The sequence below is a fragment of the Callorhinchus milii genome, unplaced genomic scaffold (genome assembly GCF_018977255.1).
Source record: "Callorhinchus milii isolate IMCB2004 unplaced genomic scaffold, IMCB_Cmil_1.0 Scaffold3, whole genome shotgun sequence".
Classification (NCBI taxonomy): domain Eukaryota; kingdom Metazoa; phylum Chordata; class Chondrichthyes; order Chimaeriformes; family Callorhinchidae; genus Callorhinchus; species Callorhinchus milii.
The window spans coordinates 83,860,804-83,885,035 of record NW_024704744.1 but is presented as its reverse complement, the minus strand read 5'-3'; the positions used below and the strand labels follow the sequence as shown (position 1 = coordinate 83,885,035).

The 24,232-nt window shown below is 41.7% G+C and overlaps 1 protein-coding gene across 1 annotated transcript; it reads left to right on the top strand.

Moving 5' to 3' along the window:
• Positions 1 to 3,938: 3,938 nt before the first annotated feature.
• On the top strand, positions 3,939 to 23,971 carry LOC103178027 (uncharacterized protein C2orf73). The gene is made up of 5 exons (XM_042333154.1): positions 3,939 to 4,071; positions 5,964 to 6,192; positions 9,892 to 10,051; positions 20,662 to 20,777; positions 23,471 to 23,971. The coding sequence occupies exons 1-5, from the start codon at positions 4,013 to 4,015 to the stop codon at positions 23,969 to 23,971; spliced, it is 1,065 nt and encodes a 354-aa protein (XP_042189088.1). The 5' UTR covers positions 3,939 to 4,012.
• Positions 23,972 to 24,232: the final 261 nt, after the last annotated feature.

The following is a 24,232-nucleotide window of genomic DNA, read 5'->3' as shown; positions in this document are numbered from 1 at the left end:
AGCCAGCAAATGAAATATAACAACTCATAAAAAATGTATGAGCTCATCTAATTGCCTAATGGGTAAAGAAAGGTGTTGCCAAGTGCTAGAGAAATCAAACACTGCATGAAGCGATCTCAATTGGAGCGCTGTTCAATTGACCTCAATGCCTGTAAATGAGCTAGGTAAAAATCACCCAGCGTTTCTGCTCCTATTTGCTTACGTAGACACCAAAATTGCTTCACCTTAGACTATACTGGAAATAATGGTCACAATTTTATGAATTGAAAGCAATAGTTTTAAACAAATTTCTATTCTGAATTACTGTTGTTAAAATATTTAGAGAACATCTTGGTGGTATAGCTAGAGGTTGCAATATATTTTGGGAAGTACTGTTGTCAGAAAGAACTGCCAAAGACAAAGACATTAATTGAGCATTTTATGAGATGATGCAAAGAATAAATAGAATGAGATGTGATGCAAAGACATAGACATTTTGCATTAAACCAAACTGGAAGAGGAAAGCAAATTTTTTATTTTTTATGTCTAAGCTGACAATCCAGTTCGATGCTCGGGAAACATTACATTGTTAGAAGTGCCTCCTTTCAGCCATTAAACCAGGATCTGCTGTTAAAGATCCCATGGCACTATTCAAAAGGAGAAGGCATTTTTCACAGTGTCCTGGCCAACAAATCCCCCAAAAATAATCATTCACCTTATGGCTGTTTGTGGGACATTGCTGTGCACAAATTGCCTGCCGCATGCGTCCACAGTCACACCACTTTACATTATATCTTGTGAATTGCTTTGTGATGTCCTCTTGATGTGAAAGGCGCTATACCAACGATTATTATAAAATTGATCGTTCACTTCATGGCTGTTTGTGGGATATGCTGTGTGCAAATTGGCTATCGTGTTCAGTTACCAATACACAGGCAATCCACTTTACAGCAAATCCTGTGAAACCGTGATAGGTGCCAAATCAAATGCAAGGCTTGTCAATATCAGGCTTCTGCATAAAAGAATGTTTCACTTTCATTGTATCAATGTGGTGGGTAGCTCATTCATTTGAAGTTGTGACTGTACACTTGTTTGAACACTAGTTCAAATTCACACAGATCTTCCTTCTTTTGAGGTTGATAAAATGAGCATCATATCTAAAATATTTTCCTAGGAAAAGGGGGTGGGGGGGTGGGGGGTTGCAAGATGAGGAGGCTGGAGGTAGATGGGTAGATTCCATGGAGAAATGCCTGATAAATGGCCTCTTCTGTGCTGTAAGATTCTATGATTTTAGATCTGTGGTACTCTAAGACATTATTGACTAATGACCAGCCAGACTCTTTCCTCAATGAGACATGCAAATGTTTGCTCATCCTCAAACCGACAAGACAGGGCTGCTCTAGCTGAATGAAAACAGTGCAGTGAATCTCACCAGGATTTTTAAATTACGTTGGGTTCTTCCTCGGAATGTAAAGGAGATAAAAGGGAAGAAGCCATGAAGCAACCTTCTCTTCAGGAAATTGCAGCTCCACTCCCATTATTTATGGTCTGCTCCCTGCTTCCTGACTTAGTGAAGAGCATCATCTGATCGATGGGATGTGTCGAAGTGGAACTCTGAAGGGACATGAAATTTAATAAAGGGGTTGGCGTTGTGGAACAAACTGCTGCTGCTGGACTGAGTTCATATGAAGGTAAACCTTGTATTAATGCTCATTTGTGGTCAGAAAGCCTGGTTTACCTACCCAGCAGTTTCACATCACTGTCACAATGAGCACTGTGATTCCAGATTGTTTTGTTTCTGACTATGCAAAAACATAGATTAATGCCAACTTTTTCAAAGAGTTAATCACCAAGTAGGTACAGTAAAAATTTTCACTGAAATAGTCACTTTGTTTTCACTCTCTTTCAGCCACGCAGTCTCTGTCATGCACAATCACTGCACAAAAAATCCATCACAAGTTCATTCATGTTTAGTGGTTACAACAATAATAATCCTTGAATTTGATATTGTGCCTTCCCGTGTCAGCAAAGTCTCAAAGAATTACGATAACAGTACAAACAGATGATTGAGGACATCAATGTGAGAGTGTTTTTGTTGTGCATTTATTAAATTACTCAATTACCTTAGATAAGACTCCCTATCAGCAGGCAAATTGAACCATTCTGCCCTGTTATCTGGAACTCTATCCCAGACTCTCTCTGACACAACTCCTACTTTCCCACATTCAAAGTCCACCTGATGACTTACCTCTCTGATCTCACTTTTGTTCATCTCTTTAATCCCCCTTCCCCCCACTACTCACCATTCCTGGCTTGGATATCAAGGCTAGTTATATAAAGCTCTTTCCGTCTTTCACAAGACGGAAGCCATACTCTTCGGCTCTCATCAATGTCTAAAATCTCATGGTTCTCACCTCCTCCACCTTCCCGACCTACCCCTAAAACTCTCCGAACCCATACGCAACCTATGCGTCAGGTTCGACCCCCAATTATCCTTCCTCCCCCACATCCAGTCCCTTACCAGCACCGCCTTTTTCCACCTCCGTCGCATCGCCAGTCTCCGCCAATACCTCTGCCCAATAGCCACTGAAACTCTGGTCCTTGCCTTTGTCACCTCTCGGCCAGACTACTCCAACGTCCTCCTCGCCGGTCTCCCCTCCATTACCATCCATAAAATCCAAATAATTCAAAACTCTGCCGCCTGCATTCTCACCCGCACGACACTCCGCTCCCCGATCACCCCAGTCCTTGCAGGACTGCACTGGCTGCCTATCCCAGAGAGGATCGACTTCAAGATCCTCACCCTCGTATTCAAGTCCCTGCACTCCTCTGCACCCCCTATCTCTCTAACCTCCTCTCTCCTCAAAACAGCACCCATTGCTTTGTTCCTCCAGGTCTGGCCTCCTCCTCGTCCCGAGTCCTCTGCTCCACCCCCTGCGGCCGTGCCTTCAGCTACTATGCCCCAAGGCTCTGGAACTGCCTTCCTCACTCCCTTCGTCTCGACCATTTTCAGGTCTCTGCTGAAGACCTTTCTTTTCGACCGTGCTCTTGGTCACCTTCCTCCCCCTCCCCCTGGCTCAGTCCCAGGATCCGAAACTGTAAAGAGCTCTGAGATGCCGTCAGGCGTGGAGGGCGCTATATAAATCCAAGTTGTTGTTGTTGTTGTTTGAGACATCCCCTGATGTGAAAGGCCTAAACATACATTGTTATTGTGCTGCGTGTTATACAACGCTTAGAACAGATGTTGTGATTGAAGTGGTAACCATTTTCCTGAAAGTTTTCCTTCAGATCGTAAAATTTTCATCTGACACAATGATCATTCTTCTTACCATACAATGACTGGATCAGTAAACCTCCTTACCTTTGATGGGCCTTAAACATTTTGTTCCTTTCAGTCCTTTTATGATGCAAACCAAAGCTTCTCGCAAATGAAGTATCATATTATCAGAGGCAGATGTAATGATTATTAAACACAGTAAAATCTGCCTGGGTCCTGATTTACTCTATTAAAGGGAGCATTTCAGATAGAGCAGAATTTGACAAATTGTTGAATTCAGTTTTAATCTTGAAGTTCTTTTAATGTCTTCCTTAAAATAAACCTTACAGGCAAAAAAAACTTCAAAATTAAAGACTTTAAGAATCAGACAAATTCTGGCCCTCTGAAATGCTACATTAATAAAGCAAACATTAGACCCGGGGACATTTCTACCCAACTCAGCACAGGGTGAGTTTCGACTGGAATGAAAACGTGCAGAGATGCACTGCAATATTTAAGTGCTTCAATTGCTTCTTGCAAAAAATCGTGAACATCAAATTGAAAGGAGGGGTGATAGGTTGGCCATCGGATCACCTCTCTGCACTATCTGGTTGGCTGTGGTTGGCAGCTTGGAGACGGAGGCGAGTAACTTAGCAACAGACAAGTAACTAAAGCCTGAAATTTACCAAGTGCCCCTGGACTGAGCAGCTCCTGCAGCAGCAAAGCACAGCACCTCGTCTCCTATCGCTGGATCCCGACAGTTCCTCCCCCACCAACATGCATCAGCCTCCGTACAAGCACATTTCCAAAAAGAAAAAGGTCCCCGGCTGCTTTTAGTAAGTACTGAACAGGAATGATCTCAGCCAGCAGTAACCCAACCAACTTGTGTGGTTTCACCAGCCACAGTCAAGCTGGAAACAATGTCTTCTCTGTGCTCTGTACTGGAGCCCAGTCTGAGCGGGGGCGACATCACACTCCAAGGACTTCTCGGGTTAACAAAACTGCCAGAAACTTATATTTTTAAACAACAGAAAAAATGAGATGAAGCACAGAGCATTCGCAGCTTATAACCTTTATATTCTTTAGCTGGACACGTGGGATGTATTTGGAGAACCAGTGAAATCCTAACTCTTCCTTGTGGTTTTATTTCATTGCAAACTAGTCAGAGGGAAGTTTTCAGCAAAATGTACCGTTAAAACCTCACATTTTTTTGGTTTATGCCACTTGATCATAGGCCTAGGAGATGAATTTCTTCGAATTCAAACAGGTTAGAAACTGAAAAGAATGGAAACATAGTAGCACAATATAATCTAAGGAACATTGGGTTTCTCAAAGAGCTTCACAGAATATATTGTAAAGTGAATTGACTGTATATTTTGTGGGCAAAACCCGGCAGCCAATTGCGCACAGCAGTGTCCCACAAACAGTCGTGGATTGAGTGACCAATTTCTTTTTTTAAGGAATTATTAACTCTGGGAAAAGCGATCTGCCAATCGACTAACAACCAGGTTCCTACTTACTGCTAGGTAAACAGAGGTGTGTGGAGTAAGGAAACTTGCCCAACATTTCTCCCTGCCCGGGAATAGAACTTAGGTTTCTCGCTTGCAACAGAGACCATTATTCATACAAAAATATAGGTGCTTTCCTTCATTGTATTTGACGTAGCACCTTTCACTTTGGGAAGACGTCTCAAAGAACTTAACAATATTCATTGTAAATTGTATTGACTGTCTTTTACGGGCAAATGCAGCACAGCAATGCCCCACAAACAGCCATGAAGTAAGTGACCTGGGCGGGACTATTGGCCAGGACACCAATCCCTCCTCTTTTTAATATAAACATCTCATGTGATATTTTATTCTCCTCCTGAAAGTGCTTTGTCCTTGGTATTTCCTTCATGGGCCTTCTTCCTGTGTAGATCTAGAGTCTAGACCGTGAGTCCTGGCAGGTTCCAAGATCATCAAAAACACTGGCTGATTTTCTCCCCCCACTTTGTAGTCCAGGGCATTAAGGTCAATTGCTGTGCTCCAGATGGGAACTAAACCCAACACAAGCCTGCATTTGAACCTGTGACCTTCTTGTCTGCATAGTTAGTGCAACATTGGATAGTGTCAAACAAGTATGTGTGCATTACCATTCCACAACCATTTCAATGCTGTCACACTGACAATAATGTTTTATCTAACTATTTCCACCTGAAGTTCCTTTTTGTAAGTACATGCAATATTAGCTATTAAATATACATTTTATATTCATAAGTCTGTTATTATATATATTTATATTAATATATGTAATGTACAAGCGTAATATAGCTCTGCTTAATATGGTTCATTGACAATTTATCACTATCACTACGCAACAGTACTTAATCCAAGTCCCAAAAGAGAAGCTATAGTTTGGTTGTTAGTGGAAGTATGAAAACAGTTTGATCGCCAACAATGGCACGTGCTTTTTCCTCCTATTGCTATCTCTTTGCATGATATTGGTACAAAATGTACAGTCACTGCACTTTACAGTAAATCCTGTAAAGCTCTTTTTTTTAAAAACACCTCCTAACATTAAAGTTGCTATATCAAATGAGAAGATTATTATTAGGTGTAAAGTACTTTATTAAGTTGATTCAGTTGCAAAAGTAGTTGGCTGGGTGGATTCTAGTTGTGGAGCACATGCTTCCTGCTGGTTAATGACATTGTTTTGTATGTCTAAGCGACTAATTGGTCTATTTCAGCCCAAACACTTTTCGAATATTCAGCGATGACGTTCAAGATGTTAGCATGGGCTTGGAGAGGATCAACCACGAATACACAATTGAATCATATGAACCCCACCCCCCACGTCCAAAATCACCAAATCGCCATAAGCCTCATCCATATTATGCAAAATTTATCAGAACAAATCCAAGGTTCATAAATGAGCCAATATCACACATGGAAACTGAGGCTGCATTGTTGAAGCAGGTGAGTGATTGACAACTCCATGATATTAAATTCTTCTATAATGTCATACAAGCCTTATAATAACCACTTTGGGTGTATTAATCATAGAAATTTAGAGTAGTACCTGTTTGATTAGTACTATCAAATGGGTAAAGGTCACAAGATCATGGAGGAAGAAGGCCTTTCTGATTCCCTCCAGAACACCCACCCTACCTCCCATCATAGCATCAAGCTCCTATCATAGCATCAAGCTGCTTTTTAAATAGGTCCAATGTCCTGGCCTCAACCACTCTTCCTGGCAAACTGTTCTGGTTGTTAATTAAGCACTTCAAGACACTACCCATGTAAAGATGTTGTTGTTAATTTCCTTCTGGGTGCAGTTGTCACATTTCAACTGCATCCAGAGATTAACAACAACAAAAGTAATGCTTTGAATCTCTTTTAATGAGATTTAATGCTTTAAACTCTTTCTTTAAAATCTCTACCTAACAGTAACTCACAATTCGAAAGCCTGCCAGGAACTGTTCTTTCATTAAGGCATGCTCACAACTCACATAAGCAGATCTTGGCTCTTAAGAACTAGAATTGCATCATTTCTGGGTAACCTGCCTTGTCAAGTAATGTACCTGTTATGGAATCTATCAATATGATCATTGTTAATTAAAACATCATGATATAGCCTCCAGCTATTCACCCAGTCTTTGATGGATGATGGAAATGCTTTGACCTGACACAGGATTTAGCCAATTCAACCAAACAGCAGCAGACCAGTCCCTGCAGACAAGAAAACAGGTGCCAAATACTATCGTCTCATTGCCAGCTGCTCCAGTGAGCTCTCTGTTTTGGCAAAAATATTTTCATATTTTACACTTCAGTCATGACATCGGTATTTGAGATCTCGGTTAAGTTTTGAACTGTGTGTTGCATGCCTTGTATTTGTTTGAGTTTTAAAATCATAAAACTATACAAATTTTGCAGTACATAATGAGGCAATTTGTGTCTGTGTTGGCTCTTTGTAAGAGCAATCCATTCAGTCCCATTTACCTACCTTCTCCCAACCCCATATCTCTGCAATTTATTCCTTTTTAGATACCCATCTAGTTCCATCTTGAATGCTAAAATGGATTCTGCCTCAGCCACTGCTTCCAACAGGGCATTCCACATCCTAATAACTATACAAGCTGATATTGATCCACCATAATCAACACAAATTGTTCTGTTCCCAGATAGGAATTATTCGATACTGCTAGTGCACACAATTTATTAGTTGATGTGAGTGAACTGGCGGCTTATATCTAGTATTTCTACTAGTTCAGAATTGACTGTGGCTCCCACCATCACCCAGTTTTTAATGAAGAAAGGAATATTAGCACCTCAAGTCACTCCACTGACAGCCTAGAGTCAACCTGAACGCCCTTTTGCACACCTCGCAAATCAGTGCCCAGCAAAATTGGTAGAGGCTGACAACTGGTTGTCTTGATAATCCAGGATCATATCGTTACATCCCACAGCAACTTGAAAAGGCACGTTACCCAAAAAGGATACAGGTCTAGCTCATAATAATCCATTAATGTAAATTGTGTGCTTGCCTTAAAATGTAATTTCACAGATTAAAAGAGCAATCCATTCAGTCCTGCTTCGAGGGAAGATTGGGAAGCTGGGAAATTTACACAGATTGAATCTACAAACCAGATTTGTGTGTCAGTCTGGCTCAATTGGTAGCATGCGTGCCTCTGAGGTGCCTCTGAGTCAGATGATTTTGGGTACAGGTTTCCTGAAAGTATTTGGAACTCATATAGTTTGTGCTTTCGCTTTAGTGCGGTGCTGGGGGCATGCTGCACTGTGGCTACAAAATATACAGTCGCTATTCTATGATATATGCAGTGAAATGCTTTGAGACATCCTCCTGAAATGAAAGGCACTGTATCAACTGCAAGGATTGCTATTAATATTACTTTGCAGTGCCATCCTTCGGATGAGAATGAAAGCCCGATGAAATCGGGGAGGGAGGGAGGGGGTCAGAAGGAAAGGGTAAAAGGACAAAAATCTGCATCAGGAGGGAAAGAATTGGTGGCGCTAATAGAATATACAAATTTCATTGGAAAAACGTAGAAACAGGAACTCTCACTAACAGAAAGCGACAGACCACTGGGGTATATCATAAAGAACAAAATAATGTCTGGAAGTGTGCTTAAGGGTGTAACTGACTCTCAGGAATGACTTAAGTTTGACAGATGTGGGTTTGTGATGTCATCTGAGGCCCTCAAGTGTGGTTACAGCCCTGAACGCCCAGAGTTTACATGATATACATACCCAGCGTCAGCTTTTACTGTAGATTACATGATATTTGAAAATGTCATATTGAAAGCGTAATCTGTTTGTGCAGTACTCTCTCTCTGCACTGAGCATTTTCTGCTTTTTTGACAAAAGTTGAGATCCCAGCACAAAAGAGTTTTTTTTAATCATTGCTCAGGCAAAGGAAAAGCTGTCACTTACTTAATCATATCAGAACATTTTATATTTATAATTTGAAGCGTGAAAGGGACCTTTTTAATCTCCCCAGATTAAAAAGGTCATTTACTTGATGCCTGTTTATGAGATATTCCTATGTGCGAATTGGCTATTGCATTCACTTAAAAAATACACTGGTACTAGATGCTATGTAAATCCTGTGAAGTACTTTGAGACTTCTCAGAGTTGTTATTAAACTGCTGTATGAAATATGAAGATTGTTATTTATTGTTTGTCAATCAGGTTAGTGGTAAGTAAGAGATAATGAAAGCAAAAAAAATGAAGATGAGTAAAATTAGCAAGTGTAAGAAACAAAGCAGAAAGGTAGAGAGAGGGAGTAAATTACAAATACTAAAATCCCAGAGCATAATTTCCTAGTACAAGAGAAGGAGAATATTGGATATTCAATTTTATCTACACTTTTTCTTACTGTCTATTCACTCGTAATTGTTAGGGCATTAGCAAATGAGTGGAGTAAACGTGTGTGTTAGGCAAGAATTGTCTAATCAATATCTGGAACAACTTACTTATTTTGAGTCTTTGGAGAACCATCTCACAGCACTTTATGGCATGAGATTAATTTGAAGTGAAGTGCATGTTGTTGGTAGGCAAACGTAGCAGCTAATTTACTTCAGCAACGTAGTAAAAACAATGGTGAGATAATCACCAAATGCTTTTGAATGTTTTTGACATGAATGTATGACAATAATAATCCTTGAATTTGATATAGCACCTTATAATTTTGTCGAGATGTCCCAAAGTACTTCACAGGCTTTATTGCAATATGTAGCGACTGTGTATTTTGTAGATGAACATGACATAAAATAGTGTCCCACAAACAGCCAGAAAATGAATCTGAGATTTTGTTTGGGGGATTTTTGGCCAGGACACTGATAAACTCGTTTCTCTTTTCGAACAGTGCTATGGAATCTTTAATATTTGCATGAACAGGCAGAGTGGACTTTAGTTTAATGTCTTATCTTAAGGATAGCATGTCTTACAATACAGCCCTCATCCAGTACTGATTCATCCAGTCCCAATGTGGGGCTTGAAACTATAACCTTTTGGTTAAGGTGGAAGGGCTACCAACTGATCAGACTGACACCTACATTTGGCTAAGGATGAAATACATATTCTGGAACCTCTGTGAGAAAAACAATTAATGATGATTTTAAATTTACTAAGGTTTCCCCTGTGTTTATTTAACAGTTTCCCTGTATGCCAAGTGAACCAATATCTCTAAAGTGGTACCTACCAACCTATAGTAAGGACACCACCCAAAGACATGATTTCCAGAGCTCTACTTGCAAGCCTAACCCACAAACAAGGCATGGTTGTAATCCACACAGATTTCCTACCTTTGGTATTGGTAAGCTCAGGTTTTGATGGAAGTCAGATATATTTTTATCATAACAATCCTTAAATTTGATATAGTACATTTCATGTCAGGAGAACTTTTCAAAGCACCTCACAGGATACACTGTGAAGTGTGATGACTGTGTATTTAATAATAATAATAATCCTTGCATTTGATATAGCGCCTTATTACGTCTTTGCGATGTCTCAAAGCGCTTCACAGAATATACTGTAAAGTGAATTGACTGTATATATTGTAGGCGAAACGTGGCAGCCAATTGCACACAGCAGTGTCCCACACACAGTCGTGGATTGAGTGACCACATTATTATTATTTTTGATGGGATTTATTAAACATTGAAGTGTTTAATTTGCACAGCAGTTACATCTTCATTTGTGGTGTACATCGTATTAACCTCCAGGTTCATTGAACAAGTCTTTACATTCCCCCTTGCCCAACACACATATATGTATCTTAACTCTATTTATTACCCTTTCTTTCAATACTACAATAACAACGACTTGCATTTATATAGCACCCTTCACCATAATAGCCTGTTGAAGCTATTGCTGTTAACTTTTTTAAAAAAAAATTGAGGCTGAGATCAAGTAGTCTTTTATCAGAGGAATTCTTAATGATTCTGCAATGCCTACATCAAGCAGAACACCAAAGTTGGATGTTGATTTTTGTTATAGCTTCAACTTGATGTGAAACAGGAAGTATATCCAGAGTTCCCACTGTGCTTGGCTCTACAGCAGGGAGCGGCCTCGCTCCCAGCAATACAAACACGGCTTAAATAGTGGAAATGTGACTTCATACTTGAAACTATTTAACAAAAGGAACATTTCCGTTTCTAGACCCACGTGATGTTTTGTCGACCATTTCAGGAAGGTCTTTTGTGATGTCCCAGGATGATTCACACAGTGCCATATCTACACAAGCCTCTTTATGCTTCAGCACTTGAAGCAATGGCCCCAGTCGTTCAGTTTTATAAGCTAAACCCCTTCCATTCCAAAATGGTTTAACAATTATGTAAAGCTTAGTCCTTAGTTTTATTTTTAGGTTCTATTTATCCAGGCATTTTAGAAAAGCCCCTTTACTTTGCTTTCAGACCTCACTGAAAGTAGCTCTCAAATTAATTGCCAAACAATAATGGATTTTCTGATACACTGAATGAGCTACAGCAGTTGGTTTTATAATCCAGTTTCTGTCACACTCAGATGAGAGCTAAATAATCCGACTTTTCAAAATATTGTCGCTCATAATAATAATCCTTGCATTTGATACACCTCCCTATCATTTTATCATCCAATCAAAATGTCTCAAAGGGTTCAAAGTAGTTACTGTATATTTGTAAGCAAAGCAACAGCCAGGCTGCACACTGCAGTGTCCCATAAACAGCCATGATGTGAGTGACACTCTTTTATGTGGGGGATTGTTGTCTAGGAGACCAGAAGAAACTCCCTTTCCTTTTTGAATAGTGGCACGGGATTATTAACGTCCACTTGAACAAGCAGACAGGACATTGGTTTAAGGTTTCATCCAAAGGACAGCACCTCCTACAATGCAAAACTTCTCCAGCACTGCTCTGCACTGCAGTGTGAGTCTCTAGGCTATAAGCTAAAAGTCCCCACAATATAAAGTGATGGGGGGGAGGGGAAGCAGGGGGAGGAAATTGTCACATCACTTACCGCAAATTTACTCCACACATTGTGATATAGAAATAAAATGTTTCATTTTTATTGTCCTTATTGTGTCACTGTGTTCAAGGTGCTTCACCGTTAGTTACTATCAAGTGCAATAACTGGTTTGTAGGCAAATGCCACGACAATTGTATCCCCACTATATGCTTAGGTTTAACACAGCAGTTAAATAATGCCATCATGGAACCCTGAAATACTAATTATTGGAAAATAGATCCTAGTAATGTATCCTAGTAATGTTTCAATATGATTTACAGCACCAATGCCCTATGTCTGATTTGAAACAGTTTTCACTACCCCTGCAGGTCTGATATTTAATACTTAGCATAGTACAGATACGTTTATCACTCGCAAGAAAATGCCTCAGAAGTGGAGTCATTCGTGAGATTGTAGACTTCAATTTGGGTCAGAATATCAATCAGCAATATTTACAAAGTACCTCCAATATTGACAATATATGGTTGTGATGGGAAGGCAAAAGGATGAGGAAAACAGAAGGTAATTATTTTAATCTAAAGAGTGTCTGAATCCTGCATTATACAGTACAATATTGATTCCTGATGCATGTGTGCAGCAAACCCTGAGGCGTTACATTGAATCGGTCAACCTATGTGTGTAACAAACCCACTGATGTTACATTGTACAGATGAAGTTATATTAATGGACTCTTAGCAGAATGTTTGCAACTGCAATATTGTTGCAGAAAGATATTATTTAGAAATTTCAAATGACAGATGTTAAACTGTGCCGTCTTCATTGAATATATTGATGAGCTCAGTGCACTCTCAACACTATAGAGTCTACAGCAAGAAAGTTACATTGGAAACATTCTTCTGGTATATGCAAAATATATAATTTTAATTTTTGTAACTAATTTTGCCTCCTTGTCTCTCATTCATCCTCTCCTGAAAATGCTGGATAGGATTTCAATGGTCCTGTTCTGCCCTTGGACGTAGACATAAATGTAATTGATATTATCACTAAGTAAAACAAGGTAACAACAACAACAAAATTACATTTATAGAGCACCTTTCACGTCGGGAGAATGTCCCAAAGCACTGAACAGTCAGGTGTCGGGGCCCGAGCATGGGGGAGGGGTGTTGTAGGGGTGAGGGAAGGCAGAGAGGTGGGAGGGAGACCAAAGGCACGATCAAAGGGAAGGGTCTTGAGACCAGCCTTGAAGGAGGCAAAGGAGGAAGCGAGGTGAAGGGACCGTGGGATGGAGTTCCAGAGTGTGGAGGCAGAGAGGCTGAAAGCCCGGCCACCGATGGTAGGGCGGGTCGGGCGGGAGACATGGAGCAGGCCAGAGCCCGATGAACGGAGGGAGCGGGCAGGTTGGTAGGGAGTCAGCAGGTCAGAGAGGTAAGAGGGGGAAAGCCCATGGATGGCCTTAAAGGTGAGGAGGAGGATCTTGAACTCGATCGTCTGAGGGATGGGGAGCCAGTGGAGTTGGACGAGGGTGGGAATGATGGGATCACGGAGCCTGGTCCGTGAGAGTACACGAGCTGCAGCGTTTTGGATGATCTGCAGCCTTTGAAGAGTTGGGAAGGCCGATGAGGAGAAAGTTCCCATAATTGAGCCTCTATGTGACGAATGTGTGGATGAGGGTTTCGGCAACCTGAGAGGTGAGGCAGTGACGGAGTCTGGCAATGTTGCGGAGGTGGTGGTAGGCAGCGCTGGTCATGGCGCAGATGTGGGGGAGAAAGGACTGTTCAGGGTCAAACAAGATACCGAAGTTCCTGACTGGCTTAGTGAGGTTGAGTGTGCAGCCGTGGAGGCTGATGCTGCCAGCGCCTGAGGTGCGGAGACACTGGAGCGAGCTAATCAGGAGGGCCTCAGTCTTGCTGATGTTGAGTTGGAGAAAGTTGTCCCTCGTCCAGGACTTGATGTCGGACAGGCAGTCGGTCAGGACGCCAGTAGTCCTGGAGTTCAGGGTGGAGGCAGAGAGGTAGAGTTGGGTGTCATCCGCATACATGTGGAAATTTACCCCATGTCTGCGGATGACGTCACCAAGGGGGAGCATGTAGAGGGTGAAGAAGAGGGGATCGAGGACAGAGCCCTGAGGAACACTGCACAAGACATTGCAGGGGCTGGAGGAGAAGCAGTTTTCCGCGACAAAGTGGAGGCAGTGTGAAAGGTAGGACTTGAACCAGTCAAGGACAGAACTTTGAAGGTTGAGGTAGGAGGACAGGCAGTGGAGGAGGATTGAGTGGTCCATAGTGTCAAAGGCGGTGGAGAGGTCAAGTAGGACGAGGAGGCAGAGGGAGCCCTGGTCACACATGGTCAGGATGTCGTTGTGATCTTGACCTGTGGGCAGCACGGAAACCCGATTGGAGGGGTCTTTGACGAGGTAATAAGGATGGTAACTAAAGGCATTGATTGTTGCAGCTTTTACCACAGCTTCGCAGCTCGATAACAAGATCACAAGAGAGGTTTGGATTTAGCCCATCCAATCTCATCTCATTTAGATTACTAAAATGTTGGGCTGAATGTGGGCTCATTATCACCACTGCTAAATGACCTGACAATGTCACCATATTGAGAATTACTTCACTGTATCCAAAGGTAAAAACAGAACATTTAAACAGGAACATTTTAAAACCTTTTTCCACTGGGTCTGCTCATACCCTATTGACCAAAAGAGTTAGGTTTTAGAATTGACAAGTGCTCAAGTAGTTTTAAAATCAGATATTCAGCCTAAACAATCAACCATTGTTTGTTGATAACAGTGTCTATTGGGCTAAGAGTTCCAACTTTTGTGAAATCACAGGCTGTTTAAGAAATGTTTATGCCAAAGGAAGACAGCCTAGAAAACAAGTTCATCTCTTATTATGCTGTATGCATCAACAACTCAGAAATATTGTTAATCATACCTTGTAGCATTTGGATCTAACTGGTCATGAACATTTAAAAACCCTCAACATGTATTTAAAACTGCCTTAGCAGAATTCTTATCAGCGTTTGGTATTCCACTTCCTTTAGATCTATCATGAGAGCCGTCTTTGTTTAATTCAGTATAGTTACCAACACTGGCTTGATTCCACAGTGAAATCAATTGGTATCTCTGTTTCTCCATGTAACTACGGCTTTGTCTTTGGAGAATGCAATTTCTGCTTTTGTCCCGACTATAAAATTGGCTCATTTATAGTGAATTTACTGAAATTATTATAAAAATCCCTTTGGGCATGCATATATGGTAAATGACCAATACTTTGTTTTATTAGATGTTTTGCTGCAAGTTGAAGACTGACTGACTGTGGAGACACAGAATTCCTCTAGTGACAAGTTAAATTTACAGCTGACCAACGACTACATTAAGATATTGCCAGGGAGCCAGGCACTGAGCTGTGCATTGTATTCATATTTGTGCTTTAGAAATTTCTTTCTGAGGGGAAATCTTAAGGAGCCAAGGGATGGTTAAAACTGTAGCAACTATACCCAGAACGACGTCACGAATGTTTTAGATACAAGCTGTTTGGCCATATTGGACCACTTTTTCATCTCCTTCTCCTCTCACATCTCTCTCTCCTCCAACAAGCCCTCAACCATCCTGTACCGCCCTTGGAAAAGGCTACCCCCTGAGACTCTCACAAAGGCCCTCTCATCATCAAACATCCTATCTGTCTGGCCTTCCACCTGCGGAGATCCTGAAGCAGCAGTCCAGCTGCTCCATGATCGTCGCCTCCACTTTCAACTCCCTCGTCCCCCTAAAATCCAGGACCATCTCCAAACCCACCCAATCCCCTGGTACAACAACCATCTCCGCCGCCAAAAAACCCAAACCCGTCTGCTCGAGCGCAGATGGCAGAAAATTGGCCTGACAGTTCACCGCCAACTGTGGCTTGAGCATCTCCACAGCTACCGTCGTTCTTTGACACGCGCAAAAACAGCCTTTTACTCCAACATCATCTTGGAGGCCAAAAACAATCCCAAAATCCTTTATTCCACCACCCACTACCTCCTCCTTGCCTCCCTCAGGCCTCCTCAATCTTCACATCAAATGCCAAGTGCGAGGAGGTCATGGAATTCTTTTCTGCTAAAATACTCAACATCCGCCAGGCAGCCTCATCCACCTACCCCTTGTCACCCACCACCACACCCTCTCTGCCTCCCTCACCTTCCTCATCATCTGCTCCTACCACCACCCCCTTTCTACACTCTTTCCTCCCCATCTCTCCCTCCTCCCTCTCACCCACCATCACCTCCATGAAACCCACCACCTGTTGCCTCGACCCCCTCCTCACCAACTTACTGGTCACACAGCTCCCCCTCCTATGCCCACTACTGGCTGACATCATCAACCAGTCCCTCTCCTCCGGATCAGTCCCTGCCTCCCTCAAAACTGCTGTCATCACCCCCTCCTGATAAAACCCTCCCTAGATCCCTCAAACCCCAGCCATTACCACCCTATTTCTAACCTGCCCTTCCTCTCAAAAGCTCTGGAACAGGTTGTGGCCAACCAACTCCACGCACACCTCTCCTCCCACTCCTTCTTCCAGTCCTGTTTCCACCCTGCCCGCAGTACAGAGACTGCGCTTGTGAAAGTCAAATGACATCCTCTCCATCTGTGACCAGGGCTCCCTCTGCCTCCTTGTCCTCTTGGACCTCTCCGCCACGTTCGACACAGTCGATCACGCCATCCTCCTCCACCGCCTTTCCTCCGCCATCCACCTCAGTGGGACCGCACTTGCTTGGTTTGAGTCCTACCTCATAAACTGCCATCTGCATAAACGGCTTCTTCTCCCACTCTCACCCGGTCACCTGCGGGGTACCCCAAGGATCCATCCTTGGCCCCCTCCTCTTTCTGATCTATATGCTCCCTCTTGGAGATGTCATCCGCAGACATGGGGTACATTTCCACATGTATGCAGATGACACCCAGCTCTACTTTTCCACCTCTCTTTGCGACCTTCAGTCCCCTGATGTTCTGTCAACCTGCCTGTCAGATCTCAGGGGCTGGATGAGCGCAAACTTCCTTCAGGTGAACGTTGACATACTCTTCAGCTCTCGTCAACATCTAAAATCTCATGGTTCTCACCTCCTCCACCTAACCGACCTCCCCCTAAATCTCTCCTATCCCATACGCAACCTAGGCGTCAGGTGCGACCCCCAATTATCCTTCCTCTCCTACATCTGGTCCATTACCAGCACCACCTTCTTCCACCTCCGTCGCATCGCCCGTCTCCGCTAATACCTCTCCCCAAAAGCTGCTGAAACTCTGGTCCATGCCTTTGTCACCTCTCGGCTGGACTACTCCAACCCCTTCCTCACCAGTCTCCCATCCACTACCATCCATAAAATCCAACTCATTCAGAACTCTGCCGCCCACATTCTCACCCGCACAAAACTCCGCTCCCCGATCACCCCAGTCCTTGCCAGACTGCACTGGTTGCCTATCCCACAGAGGCTCTGGAACTGCTTTCCTCACACCCTTCCCATTTTCAGGTCTCTGCTGAAGAGACCTTTCTTTTCGACCGCGCCTTTGGTCACCTTCCCCCCCCCCCCCCCCCCCGGCTCGGTCCTGGGATCCGAAACTGTAAAGCGCTCTGAGACTCCGTCCGGCGTGGAGGGCGCTATATAAATCCAAGTTGTTGTTGTTGATCATTGTGGATTTAGAATAGGAACAATCTGTCCATATTGGAATAGCCAACTGATAACTTGAAAGTCTCTACTTTACAGCAACAACACCCTTCATGTCGGGTAATGCCTTGTCATGTTTTACAAAGATAAAGTCAGACACCATTCAAGGGAGAGAGAAGAAGATGCAGGTGACCAAAGGGGCATTGAAGTGGTAGGTTTTAAGGCGGGATTTAAACTCAAGTAGAGACGGGGCAAGGCAGATGGGATTCTAAAAGTAATACATGCACATTTTCTGCACTATTTATAATCATGAAGATATTGACACGTAATCCACATGAAACAATGGTTAATACATTTGATGTTTGAAATGGTTTGAAATGACTAATGATCAAAATAAATATCTAATCATCATTCAGCCTAATTCATTTTTTAATACATTAACTATCAGCAACAACTTGTTATAAATGACATTTCACATGAAACACTTGATAAATACACTGAGCAGGGAAATAAGAGATTTGAAGATGTTGCCCAAGGGAACAGCCAAAGCGATATGTTTTAGGATGTTTTCGAAGCTATGGATAGATAGTAGGTGAAATGATTTTGGAGGAGAGTTCTTCAGGATGGTGGTACGTTGGCTGAAGGCTTGGCCACACATGGCAGTACAAAGGAAATGCGGAGTTTTATGTGAATAGATACATTGTGAATCTCAGTCAGATTACAATAATAAAATAAGTTAAAGGGTTTTAATTGAACCAAATGTTCCTTTTGATAGTTTGAAGTAATACTCAAGACTGCTTGTGTGAAAATCCGTTTACCTCTAGCTAAACTGCCTCCATCATATCCCCCAAATATATTTCTTAACCTCATGCTGTTAAATGTTGTTTCCTGATCCACTTGATGGAACTGATTGCAAAGGTTAAACTAGTCACCAGGCACTGTTTTTGACCATAATCACGTGGATGAGTCCAAGTAATCTTTACAAACAAAATGCACCAATGAAAGATCTATATAATTATTTTTACCAACAGTTTAGTAAGAAGTAAATTGAGGGCACGGTTTAGCAGATTCCATTTGTTTGGCATTCCATTTAGTTTGCGATTTGTGCTTCGCAAGAAAATGTCTTAAATCATTCTTAGATATAATGCGGAGTATCTAATGTCAGTGCAGAATAAGATTCAATACATTCAGTTGAATGATTGCAAGATTAAATGTGAACTTCTAACAGTGCATGCTCTGCAAATAGCCTCCAAAGGCATTTCTGGTGTGATGCTTTCACATTCTGGCCCTTTAATTATTAGTATCCATGTATTTAACAAATTGGAAAGCAATTTGTTTTCCAATTATGTTGTTCACTCAAACAAGTGAAAAGAGTAAACATGGAAGAGCAGCTCCGCATTGTCTTGTCTCATTTCTACACATTGCCTGTGAAATTCAGTCATCTGTTCCACTATTGTTCTCTATAGCACAGTGACAGCTTCCTCTTGTTTCCTCCCTTGCCTGTTGTATCACAGGGTGCACTGCAAGACAAGAATCGAGGTCAGGAAGCATTCCTTCAGAGGGTTGTGAAGACGTGGAATCAGCCTCCAAAAGCTGTAGAGGTGGAATCAACAGGGGTGTTTAAAGGAAATATAGAATTGTTCAGGTGGATATTAAAGATAGAGTTCTTCAGGATGGTGGTACGTTGGCTGAAGGCTTGGCCACACATGGCAGTACAAAGGAAATGCGGAGTTTTATGTGAACAGATACATTGTGAATCTCAGTCAGGTTACAATAATAAAAGAAGTTAAAGGGTTTTAATTGAACCAAATGTTCCTTTTGATAGTTTGAAGTAATACTCAAGACTGCTTGTGTGAAAATCCGTTTACCTCTAGCTGAACTGCCTCCATCATATCCCCCAAATGGCTTACTTCCGTGCTGTAAATTTCCATGGTTCTACAAGATAACAGATGCATTACAGTGTGTTTTTTAAAAAAATAGCCCAGCAAGGGTTTGGAAGAAGGGTTTACAAAGCAAAATATGGATCTCTAGGATTGTCTGATTGATTTCCCACAGGCAAATTAAAGCAGTCCACAATATTTTTTATGTTAGAAAATATAAAGAGGAAGGTAGTTAAAAGCATAGGAGGAAATTATAAGTATATCAGTGAATTTATCCTGTAACGTGCTTTGAGACATCTTCCCAAAATGAAAGGTGTTATATTAAAAAGCAAGATTAGCAGTATCTTATTGCAGTTTAGATCACTCTGGAGATTCTAAGTTGTTTTCAGTGATGGGTCAGTCAGACCGATAACATTGCCATGTTACACTTCAATGGATGTTACTTTTTCTTTAGTGTATTTGAAGTTCCCAAAACTACTTTCTGAGGAGGCGGACATTTTGTATCTTGTCAAACCATTCCTGAATTGTCTTGTACTGCTACATGCATCCACATCCAATTTGTAGGTCAACATACTTCCCGATATTCTCTAGTTCCTTATTTCATTCATTGAAGTCACTTGGAATAGCCACATCAATTATACCGCATGTACAATCTAGTTTTTTTTAATGATAATATCTGATTTGTTACAAATTACTCCTCTATCTGTTTGCACTTGGGAGTGCAAGATAATTGTGATGTTCCCTTTTGCTGTCACTTTTGCTGGTTGATGTTCATACCAGTCTGTCTTTACATCAAAATCAACGTGTTTACAAATTGTCCAGTGGGTATATTCAGCTACATTGGTATGTCAATTTAGCTACATTGTTATGTCATTTTGGATCAAAGTTTTTTCTTCAAAATCTTATTTTCATAGTAATAGATAGTAATAGCTTATATTATGAGAGCTTCTGTTTTGGCTCTCAAATAAATCCTCTTTAGTCGACCAACTGTAGCTTTAGTTCATATCTAGGCCTTTTATTTTCATTTATTTGGAAACTGACCATGCATGACTTTCTTCTATCATTCATCTTTTATTATTTCTTATTATTTTATTCTATTATTTCATTATTAATCTATCATTATTAAATTATTATTGTGCCCTGCTGCATTATTTATATTGTAATGATGTGAAGTTTTTTATTTACTGTGCCTTGCTTGTAGTTGTAACAAAAGGATGAACAAAGGGACTCGATGTAAGCAATATTTCTTTTTAATACTCTTTCAGTAAATAAAGAAACAGGAACGTTGGGATCTTATGTTACAGTATAATAAGAGCCTTGCCAGTGTACAACTCGTAGAGAAAATGAACCTCTATATACAGCAGTCAAGTGTTGTATGAGCAGGCATTATCTAGATATTACATGCCTTTGCTCTACTTTAATTTAAATTTTAATTAATTTCTCTATAACTGTTCCCAAGTTCCACAGGTAAATCCTGAAGAGCCACAGTCTATGCCAAATATTTTTCGGGAACGTATATCTTTCATTCACCAGTATGATGCAAGGACGTGGCCCAATGAACCCATCAGAGGAAGGGTAAGGATTATAGCTGTTGCACCCGATGTCTGGACTGTAATTCGAGAATGTTTATTGGGGCTTCACTGAAGCAGTACCAAGGTTTTCATGTTTAGGTGTCAGCCTGGCTCACTTGGTTGCACTCTCGTCTCTGAGTCAGAATGTTGTGGGTTCAAGCCCTGAGTTGTGACTTTGAGCTCATACTCTAGGCTGATACTCCAGTGCACTGCTTGGGGAGCGTTACAGTATCAGAGATGTTGTCCTCCGGATGAGTTGTTAAATTGAGATCCGGTCTGTGCCTATTCAGGTACCTATTAAAGATTCCGCGGCACTATTGGAAAAGAGAATGGAATTTCTCCTGGTATCCTTGCCTCACTTCATGACTGTGCATGGGACATTGCTGTGCGCAAATTGACTGCCGCATTCACCTGTAAAATACAGGGTCACTGCATTTCACAGTAAATCCTGCAAAGCACGTTGAGATGCCTCAATGACATAATAAGGCACTGTATCAAATTCAAGGAATATTGTAAGGAAACATTGGGGAGAGATGATTTATTGTTTGCATCAAAGAAAAAATAAATGTAAGAATTTTAGTTCATTTCCATTCCTATATGTGTGAAGTTTATTTCAAGTGAACTACATCAAGCAGTGTTCTCAGTCCTAAAATAGTTTTTTTTTATTTTGCCCAGTTTATTTTTAGCTTGAGCAAGTGGAAAGAGTATTGATTTGTTGCTGTCGCTGCCCTTGATTGTTTAGCTCTTTTACGTCTATCTGGGTTCACATCCCTTGAAACCAAAGCTTTTCAACAAAAAAGAAGCCTGGCGAAAAACAGAGGGTCAAAGGGATGAATAATGGATTAGTTAACTGCAGATCCCTTGTTGTATTTCTGGTGGCATACATCAAAAGTAATTTATTTAGCGATGCCTGATAACCTTACCTTGGTACCACTGTCCTGAGGTTGCTGAGATTTATGCTGTAGTGGATGAGATGGCAGGTACTGTGCAGACACATGGAGCTTGTAAGCTAAATTGTATTGATGTTCAGTGCCGATTAGTGTCTTTTTGCCTTGTAGTTTATATGCAGAAGAGGTAGCCAATGACAGGTTTTGTGATAAGGCATGCATAGCCAGGTAATTAAATAAGCGGGCATCCCTGTAGTGTGGTAGTGCAGTGTATTGGAGCACCTGCTGAGGGCTAAGGCATTCACCAGTCTGTACAAGGAAACTCCTTGTCTCAAATCTGCTGTAGTGAGGCCAGGGTCCCTGTCACTCCAGGATCCTCCCAGACACAGTTAATAGAGGGCAGTGAACAGGCTGACTGACTGACCCCCAAGCTTGGCTCGGAAACATGTAGAAAGAAGCTGAGAGAAATTCTATATAAAAATTGTAGTACGGCCCAGTCAACAATTATTGACTGCCTGCAGCTAGGAATCCAGAATTTGAAGGCTTGATACCTATCCATTCTACTGAAGAGTTGGTGAGGCGGTGGGGGTGGGGGGGTGGCAATTCAGACCCAAAGTTCACACTAACCACAGTCTATCAGTATTAATTGGTTTGGATCGCAGGGTTAAGTATCACAACACATGTCAGTCTGGCTCAGTTGGTCGCACTCCATCCTCTGAGTCAGAAGGTTGTGGCTTCAAGCTCCACAGCAGGACTTTGAGCTCACACTCTAGGGCGGATACTCCTATTCAATGTTGGGCCAGTGATGCGTTGCCGGAGATTCCGCCCTTTGGATAAGATGTTAAGCTAGGTGGAGTTTGTCTGTTCATGTGAAACTAAAGGACCCCATGGTGCTGTTAGTAAAGAGTTTCTCATGGTGTCCTGGCTGACAGTTCCCTCCATATAAAATTGATAATTCACTTTGAGGGATATTACAGTGCACAAATTGGCTACACTTTCACCTGCAAAATGCACAGTCATTACAATTTACAGTAGATCCTCCGAAGAGCTTTAGACACTCAACAACTTGATGAGGATCTAAATCAAATGCAAGGGTTATTTTCATTGTTCACACCATTGTTTGATTTGATTCCTTCTTCTAGTGTAATTGCAGACATAGCACTGTCCTGCACGTGTTAATTCTAGCTTTAAAAAGACATTGACATGCAGTGCTGTCTGCAAGTCCTGACTGTTTCCAGCTGACTCTTCCCCACTGAATGATCAACTGGAGTTTTTTTGAGATGGTAATTTCTGGGGAAACCAGTTGCCGCAATATTTCCTGAGAGCTTCACTTTCTCCCAGTGTGAAACATGCAACATAAAAGGTGCTGAAGATTCAGCTATAAATCTTTTACAAGTACAAAAACAGGCAGTCAGTAACAGTATCCAGGGGAACCCGCATTGCGAGATGTGAAATCTAATTTGAGATTTTTACACACAGTACAATATTCCAGTCACATGTATTTGAATGATAGCTGAAAGGATTTCAAATGGTTGCAAAATGAGACTCCCTTTTTTTGTTTTTTTGTTTTTGGAGCAAGTTCTCCTTTCCAAACTTTCCATTGTTTCTTTAATTTCATGAATAAGTTGGGCTGACAGATTATCCATTATCTGCTGCCTGTAGATAACTGGGCTACAGCCTGGGGGCCAGTGGAGTGGAAGAAGCAAGTGACTGCCAGCACTTGAGCTAATAAATGAACTCAGCCTTACAGCTGCATCCACAAGATGCTTGTGTTCCGTTTGTTAAAGCTGTATTTGTTTCCCTTTTCCAGCGTCATGGAGCCTTTGTGCAGACAGAGATAAACCCGCGGCATGGAAAGATAGCTCCCAGAGGAGAAACGGCATTCCTGATCACTGGTGGGTCACATACACTGAAGCAGCTAAAAGCAGAGAGAGGAAATTTGGGGGAAAGTAAACTGGCCTCGCCCAAGCCGAGCTCACTGAATTCTCAACAGATGTTGAGTCCTGGAATTTGCTTATCAAAACCAGACCTGGAGGAAGTAGCCAAGGCCTATCGCAGCAATCCTACTGAAGGACAAAACTGTTTGGGCTCACAGGCAGGCAAAATTCCTGTTGACTTCACTAAAGGGCAGGAAGTTTCACTGGATCCTACATCAACCACTATCACAAAGACTCGTGGGGCAAGTGTCACTATTTACACACCATTACTTCCACCAGCTACAGCGATAAGTTTGCCGTCTCAAACTACTTGGCCACTTATCCCTGACATCAGCAATGGAGTCAAACCTGATCTGACGCCAGTGTCCACTTAACAGAAACAACACTAACTTGCGTTTATATTGCACCCTTCACAAGGGGCAGCGTCCCTGAGCTACTCAAGAGTAGAAGCAGAGACCTTCTGATTGCAACACATCTGTGCTCCACTTGTTGATCTTAATTAGTATTATGAAGGAAGCTTTTCGAGACTCTAGAACCTGGTGAATTTTAGATTGACTTCAATAACACAGCACTGTTGACGCATAACTGAGTGAGCCTGATAATTATAACTGACTGTAACTCTGCAAACTATTCTG